Below are 18,721 nucleotides of genomic sequence, written 5' to 3'. Positions count from 1 at the left end.
GTCAGCCAATGCCAGCATTGCTGTTTGTTCGTTGATCTGCTAATTCGCCCTCTAGATATACATAAATCTTTTTACTTTAGTAACTCTGAAACTACTGAACAGATTTACACCAAATTACAAAACACACTCTTTCTCGAGCAAGATCTAGCTTTCGGCCAAATTTGGTGTAATTATGTTCAGCGGTTCGGGTTGTAGTTGTGTCTAAAATCCCTATGGGAAATTGCATGGGGAAAACGCGTTTTGGGGCACCCCTTTTTCTCATCCTCCACTTGACAGATCACCCCAAAACTTTCTGAACAGCAGCTGAAGTCACTGGCAAACTAGTTTTGAAAAGTTCGTGAAGATTCGTCAAAGATGCCAATGTTATTAGCAAAACAAAAACGCTTTTCTTATTACATGCACCTGGTGCATGTAATAATTCATGGGGTAAACTCAAGAACTTAGCGTTGAAGGATACGTACCTTTGAGAGAAAAAGACACTCGCAAAGCATTGTGGTTGCTGTGGTTTATCACATCGATGGATAATAACTGAAAAGGAATCAACTGACAAACTTTATTGAAAAGATTGATATTGAACTTTCACATGTAGAGAAGTAATTCCGCTCTAATTTGCTTGGTGATAAGTTTAATAAAATTAATGTGTCCACTGCAACTTTAAGGAATACTCAACATGTAAGGCTGGTACAGTGTAGTCCTTCATTGCTGTCTAAATCAAGTTTAAAAGAACAAACGGACGTACTCGCATTTCTTGGCTGCATATGATTAAGACTGTTTTAAGTCGAAACGCGTAATGCTTTGAGATCTGCCATGAATAAAGAATTTTGTACTGAAGCACGTCTGGTTGGGCCTGATTGCACGAACTGAGAAGGACGTGTTTTTCGTTTGGAATATATATATACATATATATATATTCCAACAGCTCCTCCATCGTCGGGGACTCCCAACCATGCAGGGCGGCCGTGGCTGCGTGCGACAGAGATTCCCGTAATTTAAATCCAAAGAAAGAAAGTGTCACAGCCCAGATCTGGAAATAGCAGAATTTTATTTGTAAACTGGCACAGGCTCTAGCAACTCGTTGTTCACCCTGACGCATTTCGGCATGCCTACTCCAAAAGCATTGAGAACTGTACGGTACCCAGCTTGCAAACATATAGGCTGAAGATACCTTATGTGATTAACAATAACCTTGGGCTGATTAGTGGAAGGTGTACAAGAGCTTTCTTTGCAGATCAGCATAAGGGGCACCGACTACCCTTGTTTACGCTACCATGCTAACTTGCAGCAAATTCAGGAGTATATAAATGCGACAAGCTGAACGAAATAAATGGAGACCCCGGTAAGTTTTCTAGGGAAGCATACAAGTACTTTGTGGTTACCACACTATATAAATGTTAGATCCATCGCTAGAGTCCCTTCGTATAGACATACATTCCAAATTTGCCTTGGATGAACGCAATATGAATCTTCCACTTTCAGCTTAATGAAATGCACTTCCAAACACATACAGCATATCTGAATGCATTAAGGAATGTTTGATAAACTGTGCTTTGTGAAGAAAATGCAAATGTCCATAAAGTTAACACACATCTTTGTTTTTCCAGACACTCCCCACGGTGGCCATTTTGAAGTGCATTTTAATAATGTGCGGGTGCCAAGCGGCAACTTAATCGTGGGTGAGTATTATCTGATATGTTTACTCTTCCGAAAAAGAAAATTATATAAATATATGTGTGTGTGTATATATTATATATATATATATATATATATATAGATGTATATATATATATCCACAAGCAACTTCGGCACACCAACTCTCCTTGCCAGAAAGACGACACCGCAGTCCCAGGCTTTCAGTAATTTCTTTATTTAATTACTTCAGGGCTATGACACGTTTCGGCAGGATCCCCTGCCTTGATCACACTTATGTGTATATATATATATATATATATATATATACACACACACACACACACATTTATATTTACATGACATCAATACGCGCGACTGACAAACTATATTTTCCTGGGGGGAAAAAAAAATCCTATTTTGAGATCCCTTCCACCTTCCTGGGTGGGGGTAGGAAGAGGTTATTATTTCTCTAATTATTATTGTGTCTCTGCTCTAACTGGTGTTGACATGTCTCCCAGCAATAGAAGGCAATGATCACACTTTACTCTGGCCCCATGTGGTCTCAAATAATTTAGAAGATAATAAAAGCATAGTTTTTATAGCACATATTGTCACAGGCCTGTAGCATTGGGGAAGTGCATACAGCAGTTGTTCTTACCATTTACAACTCATCAGTAGATATGTTATCAACCTTAGAAGAATGAAAGGCCAAGCGTCCTTCTAAATTTGGGTAACAAAAGGGCCCGAAGCGCGTTTCCTTAGATGCATAACATGTCAAAAAGGAAGTATTACCAATGCACGTATTACCAATTTTTACTGTTTTACATTACCCTCCCCCGGGTGTTTGGTACCCAAATATAGACTCCTAAAAATTATGCTCCCAAAAATATAGACTACTTAAATTTTGTGAGATTAAGTATACATAAGTAGGAATAGAGTAACTAAACGTAACTCCACATATATGTCCCTTCACAATATATCTATATCCTTAAGGTATGTAGATGTGGAGTTAAGAATGATAAATCTATACTTATCTGTGTATACATACCTTGATGATAGTTTGTAGTCGCTATTTTGGCTAGGATATTATTGCAGCACAATATTACTGTAGGTGGTATTCTGACACGCAACCCCCACCCAGTCACATCACTTTTACACTTACACAGGGATGGAAGGAGAGTTCCCAAGGGGAGGGTATACAAAGTTTTACAAACGTAGTCTTTAAGCCAGTTGTATTCAATACCTCTTCCAATTTCCTCATCAAAGGCGAATCTTATCTCATTGCTCAGCCTATTTCGCTTCAAGGTAGTTTAGCATCAAATGAGTTTAAAGGTGTGTAAACACTGCTTAGGAGACATGTTGCTAAGTCTCTGGTTTAGGCAAGGCTTTTAAAGGGACCTCTTTGCGCAATTGTATGAGAGCACCCTTCACCTGTGCATTTTTGTTGAGTTGTGTAAGTGAGGTACAGGATTTTCCCTATACATCATGTAGAACGTGGCGGGTTGACAGTTGTTACTGGTGTTTTTCGTGTCTTGTAGTAAATCTCCGATATGACCTCCTGTTCCTATAATGGCACCTGTAGTCCTCAATGTCATTGTCTTTGGAAGCAGGCCTCCTATTTTAATATGCTCCAGATCAGGCTGGTGTCTAAAATCTCTGACCTATCTACTTGTGGTATTGTGGAGATGATGTTGCTGTTTTCCTAAAAGTTAAAAGAAATGATGGCCTTCTCTATTGTCATAATTGAATGACTGCCCCTGGAGCTGCGACAGGTGAAAGACCTTTTAGTCTTTCGTAAACAACTTAAAACCTGGCTTTTCCCTAAAATTTAATAGCTTTCTGTCTGCATTTTTTAATTGTCCCTGCTTTTCCCTCTCTTAGCGCCAGGATGCTCGTTGAGCTGCAGTGCGCTTTATAAGTTACTATTACGTTACATTACTTTTTGGTTTGCCTCTTTTCTACGCATGACAGTAGTCTGCATGACTTGTTGCCCTTCCTATGTTCTCTAGATATGTGTTCACTGTAGTCATGTTTAATAAGAGCCTTAGGCCCTTTCGACCTTTTTCTTTCCAACAAGCACAGCATTGCTCATTGGATCAGCCGCTGCTAGAAAGAGGAGTGGAATTGAAAGAACATCTGGGGCTGCTGAGAAATGGGAACAAGAGAGAGAAAAGAATGATTAAGGCTTGATCACTTGATTGTTTCTGGGAAGAAATCTGAGACATTGTAATGGCTTGAAAATAAATTATAATTTATACTTTTAAATAGGACTATACTTTAATGTAGGATTTATAACATTCCTGCATCTTTTTTGTGGGCTGGCAGATAAAAGAGTTCAAAGAGCAGCAAAAAGTGTCAAATTGAAGCTGTCGTGGTGCATGTGGGTGTCCAATCTCAGTGTCCAGATTGTTCATTCATTGATCTTTGCAAGATAGGATAATGACTACAGTGTGAACTTTTGGCATAACTGCCAAGGGTCTACCTGGTCAAACTAATGGGTTGTATGATGGAATCCCACATGCATTTACCCCGCATGTCTTTACAATGCAGTCACTTCTCTGACTGTAGTGTTACTTTAGCACGCAAGTCGTTACAAAAACTTGCTTCAGGGGGTGATGGACTTTGGAATAGTATAAATTACTATTCCAACTCCAGTCTATGCAACAGTAGGTAAGGTGTTGGACTTAGAAATCCAACACCAGTCCAACAACTAGTCCCCTATAGCAAGTTGATGTAACGATTTGCGTGGTAAAGTAGCACATGGTAATGTCACAGTCAGGGTAGTGACTTCATTGTCAAGGCTGGTCGTTGTAAATACTGTGGGGTAAAGGATGTTTCCCAAGCTAATAGCATGTCCACTGCCTGTTACTCCCAAAGGGGTGTCACATTCTTCTCCTGCAGTAGCAGTGATCAAGGTTTTACAACACAGAATTTATAGGGATTGCTGTGGTGCCAGGTGTGCGGCATGTTTAAGGGCTGGGTTACTTCACTTATAAACACTGCTCCTCTCTGATGGAACACAATAACAGTGGTGTGCTGCAGTGTGCAGGTGAGACAGCATTACAGTGTGAGAATGCAGGGTGTACATTTTGTTTTTGCCCTGCCATGTTCCCTTGACTGGAAACACAATAGGAGAATTATAGAATGTAGCATTAAAGATAGCTGAAGAATCCAACATTGGATACCCATTTGTCTTTGGGGTCCCCATTGATGCTCTTAAACCACTCGACATACAGTAGCTCTGGAGATCCCTCTGTGGAAAGTAGAACCGAGCTGGATAGTTGCACATCCCTAATGTTATGTACAGGACAGCCTGGCAGGCTGCATTGGTTCTGTTTGTGCATCATCTTTCTTAGTCATGCTGTTGTTGCCCTGGATCAGGTATCAGCCTTTCTGCAGGTGACATGAGGTGTAGTTAGGATACATGAAATGAATCCGGTTCATGCAAAAAAACTTGACCAAACATCATGCAACTCTGATTAAAGGTTGAATATGGATCTCCTAGGGCTTCTGAATGGATTTTTAAAATGGAGATATCTTTGAAAATGGCGGAGCTAACACCTTTTTGTTTAAACCTTTTGAATCTAGGCGAGGGAAGGGGCTTCGAGATTGCTCAAGGCCGCCTTGGACCTGGCCGTATCCACCACTGCATGAGGACCATAGGCGTGGCCGAACGTGCTCTGCAAATCATGTGTGAGCGTACTGGCCAGCGGGAGACCTTTGGGAAGAAACTTTATGAGCATGTAAGTATTGGGGACAGAAGTACAACAAATGCAACCTTTCACAGTTTTGTGCTGTATGTTAGTAGAAGGTGAAGAATTGATGGTTGGCATGCAAAGAACACCTAAGGTATTATGTGAAAGATGCCTTAGGATAACGCAGTGCAATCTGAATGTTGTATCAAAAATCACTTGGAAATAAAGTGTCTTGCATATTTCCTCTCAAAAATCAAAATCATTTAAAAACTTTTTCCAGGAGACTAGGAGGCTTATTTATAGTTTGACTGGCTGTATTCCATTGCACTAGGTCAGCAGAGAGATGTACCCTGCTACCCTGGCGAACTACAGCCCACCATGTTTTGAATTCTCTGCCAGGCAGACAGCTCTCTGTGCCCAGGTCCGTCTGAAAAGCATTATAGGTCCTGGGCAAAGCAGTGCACTCAATGGGCCCTGTCCACGCAACCACTAAGAAGAATAAAAATGTTTAACGGAACATTTGTGTTAAATTCTGTTCTGCATGGGGCCCCTGGGCAACTGCCCAGCGTGCCTGTATTAAGATGGCACTGTCTGTGCCTTCGGAATTTCGACTCTGCTGAAGGCACTGAAGCTTTGCTGTTCAGACACCATGGTCAGTGGACCTGCGCAGCATAGTTTATTATGTTCCAAAATCAAACTCCCACTTTTTGTTATTGAAAAACATTTAAAAAAATGGCCCTAACATGCTTGGCGTTTTCTTCGAGCGTGTGAGGGCATTTATTTGTTAGGACCACCAGGTATTCCCTGCCAATCCCAAACAGGAAAAAAAGTATGTCAGCGTGCTTTGCGGCTTGAGGGACTTTGACCAATGGCCCAATGTCATCAGTCAAAGGTTTCCGTAGGAGGTGCGGGTGAAGGCTTTGTTGCCGGGATCATTGTAGGTCCCTGATTCTAAACGTAGCAGATGAACCACAAGTATGGCTGGCAAGACACTCCACCATGTGTGGCAGGGTACCATGTCCCCCAAACTCTATATAAGTCTCTCAATTTTATTTCATACAATGTTATACTTATTTTTCAGCGGCTAGACAGTTCCTTCCAAACTGCTGTGGGTTTAACAGAATGCTTTTGCCAACCATAGTTCAGACAGCAGAACCATGCCACTTTGAGAAACACCATTGGTTGTTTGTGTAGGTAAGTGCTCACCTTAATATTTGGACTGGGTACTAGTGACATTGGTGGAAGATAAATTATACATCTTATGTACACAGACAGAACATCATCTGGAGTTGGCTCTAGGTTCAATGTTTTCAGACCCCATTTATTTCTTTGCTCTTCAAGCATTGCTACATATAAACACTTCAGGGGTGTCTACAATATTGCAGACTCCCTCGTGGGGCAAGTGAACTAGGGCTTCTCCCTTTACATAGCCTCATAGCCCCAAGTATGAAAGCTCTGAACAGGAGTAACTCTCCTCATATGAGTACTTCCGGCCGAACTCAGGTTTTCAGGTTTGTCTCTCACAAGTAGCATCCCATGGTAGCATTGTGCAATGACACCCTCTGGTCCTTAACAGTGTGTACTGCCAAGACAAAGACTGTACATTAATTTAAATAGCTCTCCTTTCTGGGGGTCACAAGAACATGCAAGCACATTTTATGTTGTTATGAAATAAACATCACCGTGATGCAAAATACCATCAACAGTCTGAAGGAAAGGTTCTGACAATCATGTTACCTACCCTTCTTTTCAAGTATGGGGTGGTTAGAGTTGTATATTCCATATACATTAGAATCTTCTATAGAGAGGATTCTGTTCATGCTTCGGAGTCATATGATGCTCTGAGACCTGTGCACCGCCTCAAAAGACCTCTTGTCATGCTTTAAACTTTCATGGCGTTGATCATTCTCACTTGTCTCCAACAATGTGCTAGTGTCACCAATCTCCAACAATGTGCTAGTGTCACCAACCAATCACAACCCTCTCTGCATTGTCTGATGGGTGCACAACAGATTTCAAATGCAGTGTGGCCCTCTTTCCAGACATCAAAGCTAGCGTGTCTTCTTCAGTGCTATTATAGTATTCGCTGCTTGTGTCTGGTGCTGAATTTCTTCAGATATAGTGATCTATAGTGGTTTGGGGGCCCTTACCAACCGTCTTTGGTAGCATAAGGTACTCCAGTAGGATGGACCATATTTATAAAATCATGACAGAATGGTCATAGTGAATTTAAACCTCTTCTGTCTTGGGTGGCATTGCTTTTTATTTTGATTCCCTGATTCTCACCCTTAGATCTATTATCCTTGTGCCGTTGCATGCAAAATAAATCTGGTTGTATCCATCATCCTCATTTCTTTCCTATAATCCTAGACTCATATCTATCTTGAGTCAATAGTCGGAGATTTCTTATCCTGATGCTCAGAATTTTATAGCAAATTAACTCTTGGATTTCAAAAACCTAATGCAGTGTTTCTTGTAGGTTGAATAAGTTCACCCACTTCCATTGTGTAGGGTAAGGCCTTTTCCAGAGGGTTTTCTCACAGGCTGTCTATTGGTTTGTTGCTCTGTTCTCTTCTTTTGACAGAGTATACCTTTTTTCATTCAAGCCTGGAAGATAGTTGCTAGTCTTGGCCAAATGGGCCAGGGGTAAACATATCCAACAAGCATTGGCAATGCCAGTAGGACTCACTTTTGAGATCTACTGGCTTTGTGGATATCTTTTTGGCGATGCGGTACAGCATCCCTGATGCTGAGCAGCAAAGCTGAATCAGAAAAGAAATAAAACTTACATGCAGCCTGCTGCCTCATTTGGCAGATGTGCTTACCACACATGAGCACACCTGCAAAATGATACAGCTGCTTTTTTTTCCTTTCCATTTAGCGATGAGAGTTAGATCAATATATTAAAAGATGTGAAAAAGTTTTGCTTTTTAAAATGCAGTTGGGGCAGAGCATCAGGTAGGGTGTCGGTGGTGAGGTGTAACACAGAGGGCGCTAGTGGTTGAGGGTGTGGGTGATTGGAAGTAACTTGGGAGTGTGGAGGAGAAACAATGAGGAAAAGGAGAGCATGGGTGGAGGAAAGCAACACAAAGAGCAGGACAGGAGGATTGAAGGAACAGAGGGTACAAGTGGGGAGTAGATGCAATGGGCTGAAAGGAAGGAGGGCATGGGTAGGGGAAAGCAACAACGAGGGTGCAGGGACTGAAGCGACACGGAGGGCTGTGTTGGGTGGAGAAGCAATCCACAAAAGAGAAGGAGTGCATGGGTGGGGAAAGCAACATGTGGGGTGGGGAGTAGAAGCAATGGGCAAGACAGTAACATTTTGCAAAAGCACGTTGGCAAGAAAGCAATGGAGGGTAGGACAAGAGAGCAAGCACAACCTGGTGGGGATGTTGAAAAGAACACAAGTGACAGCGAGCAACACGAAAAACAGGGTGAAAGACGTACATGAGGAAGATGGCTGGAAAACACATGGACTTTTATGGAATGCTTAACCTAAAAGAAAAAAGTATTGCTTGCCAAGAAAGCAGTGCAAGCATAGAAGGCGTCCAATCAAAAGAGATAGTGACATTGGAGGGTTAAACACAAGATTGACAAACTGAGACACAAATAAGAAGCAGGCAGATGAGTGGCAGAAAAGCCATCCAATGGAAAGTAACAGGTGGTCTCCAAGACCCTGTATATTCTTGGTAATCCCATAATATGTCTCAACAATAGACAGCGTATGCGCTGCATAGTGACCCAAAAGGGGGTGTAATAGAATTACAAAGTTGTGTGCACAAGGTTAACAGTAGCAACAGAACAGAACAGTTTAATAGTTGAGTAGCTGTTCCCATTCATTACTAAAGGAGCAAAAGTCACTTGGTTGCAAATGAACACCATTGCATTCTGTATATACGAAAAGCCATGACTTTGCTCCTTTATGGTGAAGGTTGAGGGCATTCCACCATTTGGGCCCTTCTTTTTTGAACTGTTTGAATTAGGGTTGGATAATCAGTTGTATGGATGCTCAGTGGTAGATTCTCATATAGGTATATTGGGGAGGACAGGTTATGAAGTTAGTAAAACCCCTTTATTAATGTAGGCCATATGGATAAATCAGTATTTAATACTGCCCTCCAATAAGAACCTGCTGTGGCAGCTTCTTTTTAATTTGTTTTTTAGTTTTGTAGGCAGCTTAGAATAAAGTGCATCACTGCAGTATAAACATCCCATATCAAGGCCTCTTTTAACAGCTATCCACCGTGAAGCATAAAAGAGGATGAATTTTCTGGAGCATGTAGAGTTGCAATCAGGCACCCTTAATCACATTGATTTGATGGGTGAATAAAAGTTCTAACTTCGAAATAATCCCTGGGTTGTTGACTTTTGCATTGGTAAAGGGGGAAATCCTGAAACCCTAGATTAAGGCAAATGTAGGTACAGACTTGTCTGGTGCTTTTAAAAGTAGCATTGGTCTTTTCTCCTTTGTGGTAGAGAATATTTTGTCTCATCCACTGTTGGTTATGGGCAAGGCAGTAGGTGATTTTAATATGCTGCTTGGGGTCATTTTTCAGGGGGTGGCAGATCGGAGTATTCAGGTGTTCCACAACAGCTTGTTTTAATGTGCTCAGCTTCAATTCCGTATGGCTCTTCCACCTCCACCAGTTGAAAGGGGTCACCTAGCTTTTCAGTTTAGCGTGTATAAATATTAGAGAAGATCCCTTAATGGAGAAGTTAATGTTACTTACTTGTAGCGCCAGTTCTCAGCCATAAGAATTGTCTTTAAAGAAACCTAAATACCCTCTCTTTACCCAACTGGGGCCAATGGAATAGATGTTTTATAGCTAAAACCCTCCATTCTCTGGCAGAGTGCTGAAATGGACAGAGGCACCAACAATCACCATGCTCTAAGCTGATATTGTAGAGGTCCACTGGCTCTCTTCAATCTGTTGTCGCACTTGGGAGCACTTACCTTTTATGTTTTTTCTCTACTAACCTCTCTAGTGCTAAGAATATGATCTCAGCAACTTGGAATAGTACAATTTATTTTGTCTTTTTTACACATGCACTTTTCTTTGTATTAAAAGACAAAAATAGAAAGAAAATGTATTGTGCACATGTGCATTGTGATCCCATGCATACACGAAGACAGGCAATGTTTAGGAAATAATGAAATGAAGAACTCGTGATGGAGAACTGGTGTTGCAGGTAAGTGACCCTTTTGTCCCCTTCATACTATTTCTTGAATCTAAAATCCCACTTCCTGAAGAACTAGTCTGAAGGCATTGGAAATATGGTTAGACCTATCCCTTCATTTGTTTTCACCCTTTGAATGAATCATATTCTTATTAGAATCTGAATATATTTTAATTGTGCCAATAACATTTTCCATTCAGTCTCAGATTTATGTGCATTGAATTTTTTTTACTGAAAGTTTGGTTTCCTGGTTTATATAATTGCCACCCTGTGAGCAAGCTGGTTGTTGGGCCATTGCAAGGAGGTGCAACACTCAGACCTGTCTGCAGGGCATATGGCATGTGCTGTGCTTCACTATCTGAAGAGTTGTAAGGCATATAAAGGGATTCACATCACAGTTATATGTCATATTATGTGCTTCTCATCAAGGTTGTGTGGCATTTTACGTGTTTCTCCTCAAGGTTGTATGCCATATGAAGTGCTTCTCCTCAAGGTTGTATGTCATATGAAGTGCTTCTCTTCAAGGTTGTATGCCATATGAAGTGCTTCTCTTTAAGGTTGTATGCCATATGAAGTGCTTCTCCTCAAGGTTGTATGTCATATGAAGTGCTTCTCTTCAAGGTTGTATGCAATATGAAGTGCTTCTCTTCAAGGTTGTATGCCATATGAAGTGCTTCTCTTCAAGGTTGTATGCCATATGAAGTGCTTCTCTTCAAGGTTGTATGTCGTATGATGTGCTTCTCCTCAAGGTTGTATGTCATATGAAGTGCTTTCCTTCAAGGTTGTATGCCATATGAAGTGCATCTCTTCAAGGTTGTATGCCATATGAAGTGCATCTCTTCAAGGTTGTATGCCATATTATGTGCTTCTCCTCAAGGTTGTATGCCATATTATGTGCTTCTCCTCAAGGTTGTATGCCATATGATGTGCTTCTCTATGACGGTCTTTGTTGTCTGCAGGGAGGGAGGCCCTGTAGCAGATCAAGGGCTGCTTAGAAAGCCTGCTGAAACATCTTGAATCTTTCAAGCTATGTAATGCAGATACAAAGGTTACTTCACATACGTTCTCTCATCGATACGCTCTGCAAATTTGAGAGGGGGTGCTCATCTCAGTCAATGTATCAATGTTAATCTGTTAAGTAAGGTCTAAAGTCACTTAAGCTACTGTTCTCATCCCAAAAGTCTTCAGAGTGTTTGTTGAAAAGTGAAAGGAGCTAGATGTTAGAGTAGAAAGAAGCAGATACCTCTATAATTTGTAGAAATTAATGTGCCTTCTGCTAAAAGCCTCACCTCCCCCCCCATGTTCCATGACATACCTGTTATCAGAGAGCGGCAGCCAACCAGCAGGAATATTCAGATAAAGTGCATTGTACCTTACCAGGTAATAATACAGAAGTTTACACTGATCTTTTCGAATAGGAGAGATGTTCTCAAAAGTTGTAAAAGACGCAGGCCTCCGTGGCTAAGAGCTCATTGTCTTTTGTTTGTGAAAGGGTTGTCCTTGCCATTTTAAAGCCTCTGTTTATCAAAATCCCCCCCCCCCCCTCCCTTTGAAACTTGCACCTTAGGTAAGCACGGTGTTATAAGTTTGCCACTTGGAATATTCCCCACCCCCCTCCCCTTGTTCCCAATTTGGTACAGTCTTACAACCCTGACATGAAGGCAGCCTTGGAATGTTGACGAGGCTGGCACTTTACGAGTTCAACGGGCTTCAGCAGCAATCTGAGGATGCAGTTTTCATCTATACAAATAAAGAAACTTCTTCTTACCTGCGTTAACATTTCACTACATTTTGGCGACAAGTGAAAAGAGACATTTCACTACACACGGGTTCTGCAACAATCTGCAGTTTTTAGTAAGATTGACTATTAAACATGCACTGCGTTTGTTTATTGAGCGCAGGCATTCCAGAAGGACTTTATGGAGCTAACCCACAAAAAATGAGAGACACAGAGAGTACATATTATGCAGCAGAATGAAGGGACCAACCTGCAGACAACCAGGTTTTCAGTTTTTTTTATGAAAACTTGGATGATTAGTGTCAAGCTGACATACAAAAGCCACCACATCCAAAGTTGGGTAGTATGCAGTCCAAATGCCCGCTCCCTCCTGAGGGATCTTTCCAAAATGCTGTAACCTTCTGCAGATATTCAAAGACACAACCGAGGCTTTTACCAGACGAATCTCAAAAAGTAAAGGAAACCTTTTAGTAGAAAGCTGCATTTAAAAAAGTACCCTTAAATCAAAATTTGCTTTAACATTGAAAAAACTAAATAACTATACAATATTATTTTTTTGCACTTAAATTTCAAAACATACCAAAATATATTGTAATTACTACAAGAGCATGGCTTTCTTATGAAATTGGTTTTCAATGTTGTTGGAAAACCACTCCCACACTAGAAGGGGTGGTGGTGGTCTTCCGGACACACTGTGGTAGCTTGGCTCGAGTGGTCAGGAATCAGGCTCCGTGCTAAGCATACAACATACCCAAACAATAACCATGCGTGCATCCGTTCCAAAAACGACTCTACACCGTAAAAATTATGAAAATATCTGTTTATCTTCTTTTTCTCTTAGTTGCTGATTGGAGAAAATAAATAACAATCACAATATACAAACTTTTTAGAAAGTGCAGGACAAATAAATACTGGCTTACTGATTCAATAAATAGGGGTGATCATAAATACTGAAGGCATAAATAAAAGTGCAATACAGACAGGCAATTAAATATTCTGAGGCAATAAATACTGTAACCAATAACTATTGTGCATCAATAAATACTGTGGACCAATAAATACAGTGGAACAATAAATAGGTTAAATACAATAAATACAGTGCCCCTAATAAATACTTAAAAGCTGACAGTGACACTCATAGAATCAGATCACTTTTGAATTCCTAAGGGCTGATTTGGCCCAGGCACAGCTTGTGGGGATGTGGAAGGCTTGGGGGTGTCTACTCCCTGGCTTGGTCAAGGCTGAGGCCTAAACTGAGGTAGATAAAGGGGGAAAATACCAGAGACCTGGCTCTCTCTCTCCACACAACTTCTCTAGATTAGTCCCAGTTCACCCCTGGCACAGTCAGGTTGGTTCCAGCACCTCCCTAGCCCCTTAGAGCAGTCTCTCAGGTCTCCACAGGGCCTTAGGCGCCCTCTACTCCACTTACTGCCCTTTTTCTGATGCTCCGACGCCGTGAGGCGGTTCCAGTTCGATGTCGGCGGCCTCGGCACAATGTCAGTTCTTTGACGACGCCGGTAGGCGGCTCCGGTCTCGATGTCAGCGGCCTCGGTTCGATCTCGACCTCCGATTCGATGGCGTCGGGCAGTCTTTACTCGATGTCGACCTCGGGCGGCTCCGGTCCGATGGCAACCTCGACTTCGATGACGTCGGCCGGCCTTGACTCGGTGTCGACTTCCGGCGGCTCCGGAGTGCGATCCTCACTCCCGACCTCCGGTGCTCCTCACAGGTTTCCGGCGACTCCGGAGTGCGACCTCCACTCCCGACCTCCGGCACGATTCTCACAGGTTCCGGCGACTCCGGAGTGCGATCCTCACTCCCGACCTCCGTTACCCTTCACCTCGGTCTCCGACGACTCCGGAGGGCGGACTTCACTCCTCCGATGACGCCGCTCACTCGACCTCGGGTGACTTCCTCCTCGACCTCTGGTATTCCTCACGACCTCTGACGGCGCCCTCTCTCGACCTCTGGCGGCTCCGGGTACGACGTCTGCTTTTCCAGTCAGCGCCGCTTCTCCACCTCGGGCTCCAGGTCTTAGGCTACTCGACGTCGGACTTCAGGGAAACCAGCTTCCAGGTCAGGATCTTGCTGTTCTCTTGTTTCTAAGGCCTGTTCCTGCTGTCCAGGTCCTCAGGATGGTTTTTCTGACTTCTTCCCACACAGGGCTCTAGGCTGGGCTCCGTCAGTAGGGACTAGTATCAAGGGTGGGTTTATGGACCCCACTCCAGGCACAAGTTTCCACCCCTGCTGCTTCACTCCTTCCTCCTTCACGTTTGTGCTGCTCACTCTTCACCAGTCAGGTGCCAACTGCCAGCTCCAACTGCCAACTCTCTGTCTTAGCTTCCCAACATTCTAAACCGCCTCCAACTGTCACAGGGTTCTGGAATGTTCTGGAAGGTGCTAGCAGGTTCCAGTGGATGCTGGTGATGTCACAGGTGGCCACCATTTTGTGCTCCAGGCCCTCAGACAGAAGTTTCAGGGGCAGCTAAAATGGCTCCCTGAATCTGCAGCAACACGAAAAATGAAAATAAATGAGGGAAAAAGGGCCAAGTCCTACACAACCCCCTTCCAGCCAAAAGCCAGGGTAGACCGATCAATGCCTTGATGGACTTCCCTGCTTGGGGCGAGAAAAGGTGGACGCAGGCCCGCAACGGCAGGAGCACCCGCAAGTTCTCCTCCGCTCTGGAACCCAATGGTTCCCTAACGAACCTCCCTGGACCAACAAAACCACCCCACTGGGGCTCCCTAGCTAGTTGTGGCCAGGACCGGCCCCTGGGCCGTCCAGATGTCTCTGGCCCGGGTGATCTCGTGGAGTGGGGGGCAGTAGCCCCAGGCCTGTAGTGCCCGTTGACCACTCCGGTACCCTTCCTTGCAGTCCTAAACTGCCTCTGGTCCTTCCTCCTGGGGTTCACACCCTTAGGCTGACCAGCCTTCAGGGGCGAGGCTCTCCTCCCCCTAACTCTCCTTCTGGGGTTCCTCACCCTACCCTGCGAGGCACCCTCAGACCAACACTTCCTCCTCGGTCTAGGGCCTTGACCCCTCAACTGATCCTTCAACCTAGGGTCTAAACCCTTAGGCTGAGTCGGTGCCCGAGGCGAGACCTTCCTCCCTCTGCACCCCCTTCCAGATTTCAGCACCCTCCTAACGGGAAAAGTACCCCTGGAAGTCAATTTCGGGGGGACCCGGTTAACAGAGGTCCCACCCGCCAGGTCAGGCAACCCCTGAGCCTGGCATCCCAGCCCAGGACCTAAACCCTGAAACTGGGCCAACCCCAGAACCTCAGGCGCGCTGGTTACAGTTGCCCTGGGTCCTCCTGACACTAGGGGCTCCCCTGCACTGGAGGGCCCATCGGGACAGCCTAGGCTCCCAACCTGGGGCTCCCTTGCGGAACTCTCCAGGCCCTGAGACTTCGGTTGGGGCACCTCGGGACACCTCCCCGTCTCACGCCTTCCTACAGATAGGTCGTGAGGCCCTACAACCCTCTCTCCCTGGGACCTAGCTGGGCTATCTGCCACTTCTCCCACCTCGCTGGGTTGGGAGATCCCTGCACTACCCCCTTCAGGTTCCCACCCCAATGCCTCCTCAGACACCCTGGTGATGTCATCCTGGGGTAAATAAACTTCTAGCTCCTGTGGAGCTTCCGGTATGCTGCCACCAGTGTCCTCGCTGGACACACTCATCTGGAGGGCACGCAGCTCCAACTCCCTCATCTGAAGCTCGTGCGCCATCCTTCTCTCCTCCATCTCTTTCTCCAGCCTTGCTAAGTCCCATGTGAGCTGTCTTTTCTCCCTCCGGTCTGTTAACTCCACTTTAGACAAGCCACCGCTAGAGGCACTGCTGCCCTTCCTAGAAATGGTTCTGGGCCCTGTTGACAGGTTCCCCACCTCAGGTTGGTACATCTCAGCCCCCTCGGGGTCAGGCTCTCCATCCCTGTCTTCCTCCTCAGCCTTGCTTTCTCGGCGTGCCTCCCCCCAAGCCCTTAAGCTGGTTTGGAGTGCACCCTTCTTTGCTCCTGGGGGACAGTACACCCCTTCCCGCTGGCAAAACTCCCTGAGTTGGGCCACAGTGTACGTTTCTAGATTTTCTAGTACAAACTCCATCTTGCCCACTCAGGTTAGAGGACAGGTTTTTGTGCAGTAACTATGCAGGGGGGTACCTTTAATAATACCTCCTCCCACCACCAGAGTAAATTTGGAAAAAACAAAAACCCACAATTAGGAAGGCCGCTCTTGAGAAAACTCCCGGTGTAGGCCTATGGACTACCCACAGTTATTGTTGAGTATGCGTAGGCACAGCTCTATCCCACCACTGAACACCAATTTATGTTGGAAAACCACTCCCACACTAGAAGGGGTGGTGGTGGTCTTCCGGACACACTGTGGTAGCTTGGCTCGAGTGGTCAGGAATCAGGCTCCGTGCTAAGCATACAACATACCCAAACAATAACCATGCGTGCATCCGTTCCAAAAACGACTCTACACCGTAAAAATTATGAAAATATCTGTTTATCTTCTTTTTCTCTTAGTTGCTGATTGGAGAAAATAAATAACAATCACAATATACAAACTTTTTAGAAAGTGCAGGACAAATAAATACTGGCTTAATGATTCAATAAATAGGGGTGATCATAAATACTGAAGGCATAAATAAAAGTGCAATACAGACAGGCAATTAAATATTCTGAGGCAATAAATACTGTAACCAATAACTATTGTGCATCAATAAATACTGTGGACCAATAAATACAGTGGAACAATAAATAGGTTAAATACAATAAATACAGTGCCCCTAATAAATACTTAAAAGCTGACAGTGACACTCATAGAATCAGATCACTTTTGAATTCCTAAGGGCTGATTTGGCCCAGGCACAGCTTGTGGGGATGTGGAAGGCTTGGGGGTGTCTACTCCCTGGCTTGGTCAAGGCTGAGGCCTAAACTGAGGTAGATAAAGGGGGAAAATACCAGAGACCTGGCTCTCTCTCTCCACACAACTTCTCTAGATTAGTCCCAGTTCACCCCTGGCACAGTCAGGTTGGTTCCAGCACCTCCCTAGCCCCTTAGAGCAGTCTCTCAGGTCTCCACAGGGCCTTAGGCGCCCTCTACTCCACTTACTGCCCTTTTTCTGATGCTCCGACGCCGCTGGAGTCGTGTCGACGCCGTGAGGCGGTTCCAGTTCGATGTCGGCGGCCTCGGCACAATGTCAGTTCTTTGACGACGCCGGTAGGCGGCTCCGGTCTCGATGTCAGCGGCCTCGGTTCGATCTCGACCTCCGATTCGATGGCGTCGGGCAGTCTTTACTCGATGTCGACCTCGGGCGGCTCCGGTCCGATGGCGACCTCGACTTCGATGACGTCGGCCGGCCTTGACTCGGTGTCGACTTCCGGCGGCTCCGGAGTGCGATCCTCACTCCCGACCTCCGGTGCTCCTCACAGGTTTCCGGCGACTCCGGAGTGCGACCTCCACTCCCGACCTCCGGCACGATTCTCACAGGTTCCGGCGACTCCGGAGTGCGATCCTCACTCCCGACCTCCGTTACCCTTCACCTCGGTCTCCGACGACTCCGGAGGGCGGACTTCACTCCTCCGATGACGCCGCTCACTCGACCTCGGGTGACTTCCTCCTCGACCTCTGGTATTCCTCACGACCTCTGACGGTGCCCTCTCTCGACCTCTGGCGGCTCCGGGTACGACGTCTGCTTTTCCAGTCAGCGCCGCTTCTCCACCTCGGGCTCCAGGTCTTAGGCTACTCGACGTCGGACTTCAGGGAAACCAGCTTCCAGGTCAGGATCTTGCTGTTCTCTTGTTTCTAAGGCCTGTTCCTGCTGTCCAGGTCCTCAGGATGGTTTTTCTGACTTCTTCCCACACAGGGCTCTAGGCTGGGCTCCGTCAGTAGGGACTAGTATCAAGGGTGGGTTTATGGACCCCACTCCAGGCACAAGTTTCCACCCCTGCTGCTTCACTCCTTCCTCCTTCACGTTTGTGCTGCTCACTCTTCACCAGTCAGGTGCCAACTGCCAGCTCCAACTGCCAACTCTCTGTCTTAGCTTCCCAACATTCTAAACCGCCTCCAACTGTCACAGGGTTCTGGAATGTTCTGGAAGGTGCTAGCAGGTTCCAGTGGATGCTGGTGATGTCACAGGTGGCCACCATTTTGTGCTCCAGGCCCTCAGACAGAAGTTTCAGGGGCAGCTAAAATGGCTCCCTGAATCTGCAGCAACACGAAAAATGAAAACAAATGAGGGAAAAAGGGCCAAGTCCTACAAATGTAAACACATACACATTTCTCATATCTGTAAATCTGTTCAGTAGTTTGGGAGTTATTAAAGGAAGAAGAATATGTATTTCCAGGGACGCGGATCCTTTGTGTATCCAGAGGGGGATTCATGGGTACCCGCAGATTTAAAGCCCAATGAAAAAAGACTCACATCATACCGCTGCCAAGCGCGTCCCAATGTCATGCGCAGCGTGAGGTTCAGGCACG

At 45.0% G+C, this 18,721-nt stretch overlaps 1 protein-coding gene across 1 annotated transcript in view; it reads left to right on the top strand.

The window, feature by feature from the left end:
* Nucleotides 1-18,721, top strand: part of ACAD11 (acyl-CoA dehydrogenase family member 11) — a 366,306-nt gene that overhangs the window by 311,078 nt on the left and 36,507 nt on the right. Inside the window, exons 16-17 of the mRNA XM_085630689.1 lie at nucleotides 1,602-1,673; nucleotides 5,218-5,372. Coding sequence (XP_085486815.1) covers nucleotides 1,602-1,673; nucleotides 5,218-5,372 — 227 coding nt within the window. The remainder of the gene's footprint in view (nucleotides 1-1,601; nucleotides 1,674-5,217; nucleotides 5,373-18,721) is intronic.

The sequence above is a fragment of the Triturus cristatus genome, chromosome 10 (assembly GCF_964204655.1).
Source record: "Triturus cristatus chromosome 10, aTriCri1.1, whole genome shotgun sequence".
In the NCBI taxonomy this organism is placed as follows: Eukaryota; Metazoa; Chordata; class Amphibia; order Caudata; family Salamandridae; genus Triturus; species Triturus cristatus.
This window is presented reverse-complemented; position numbering and strand designations above follow the sequence as displayed.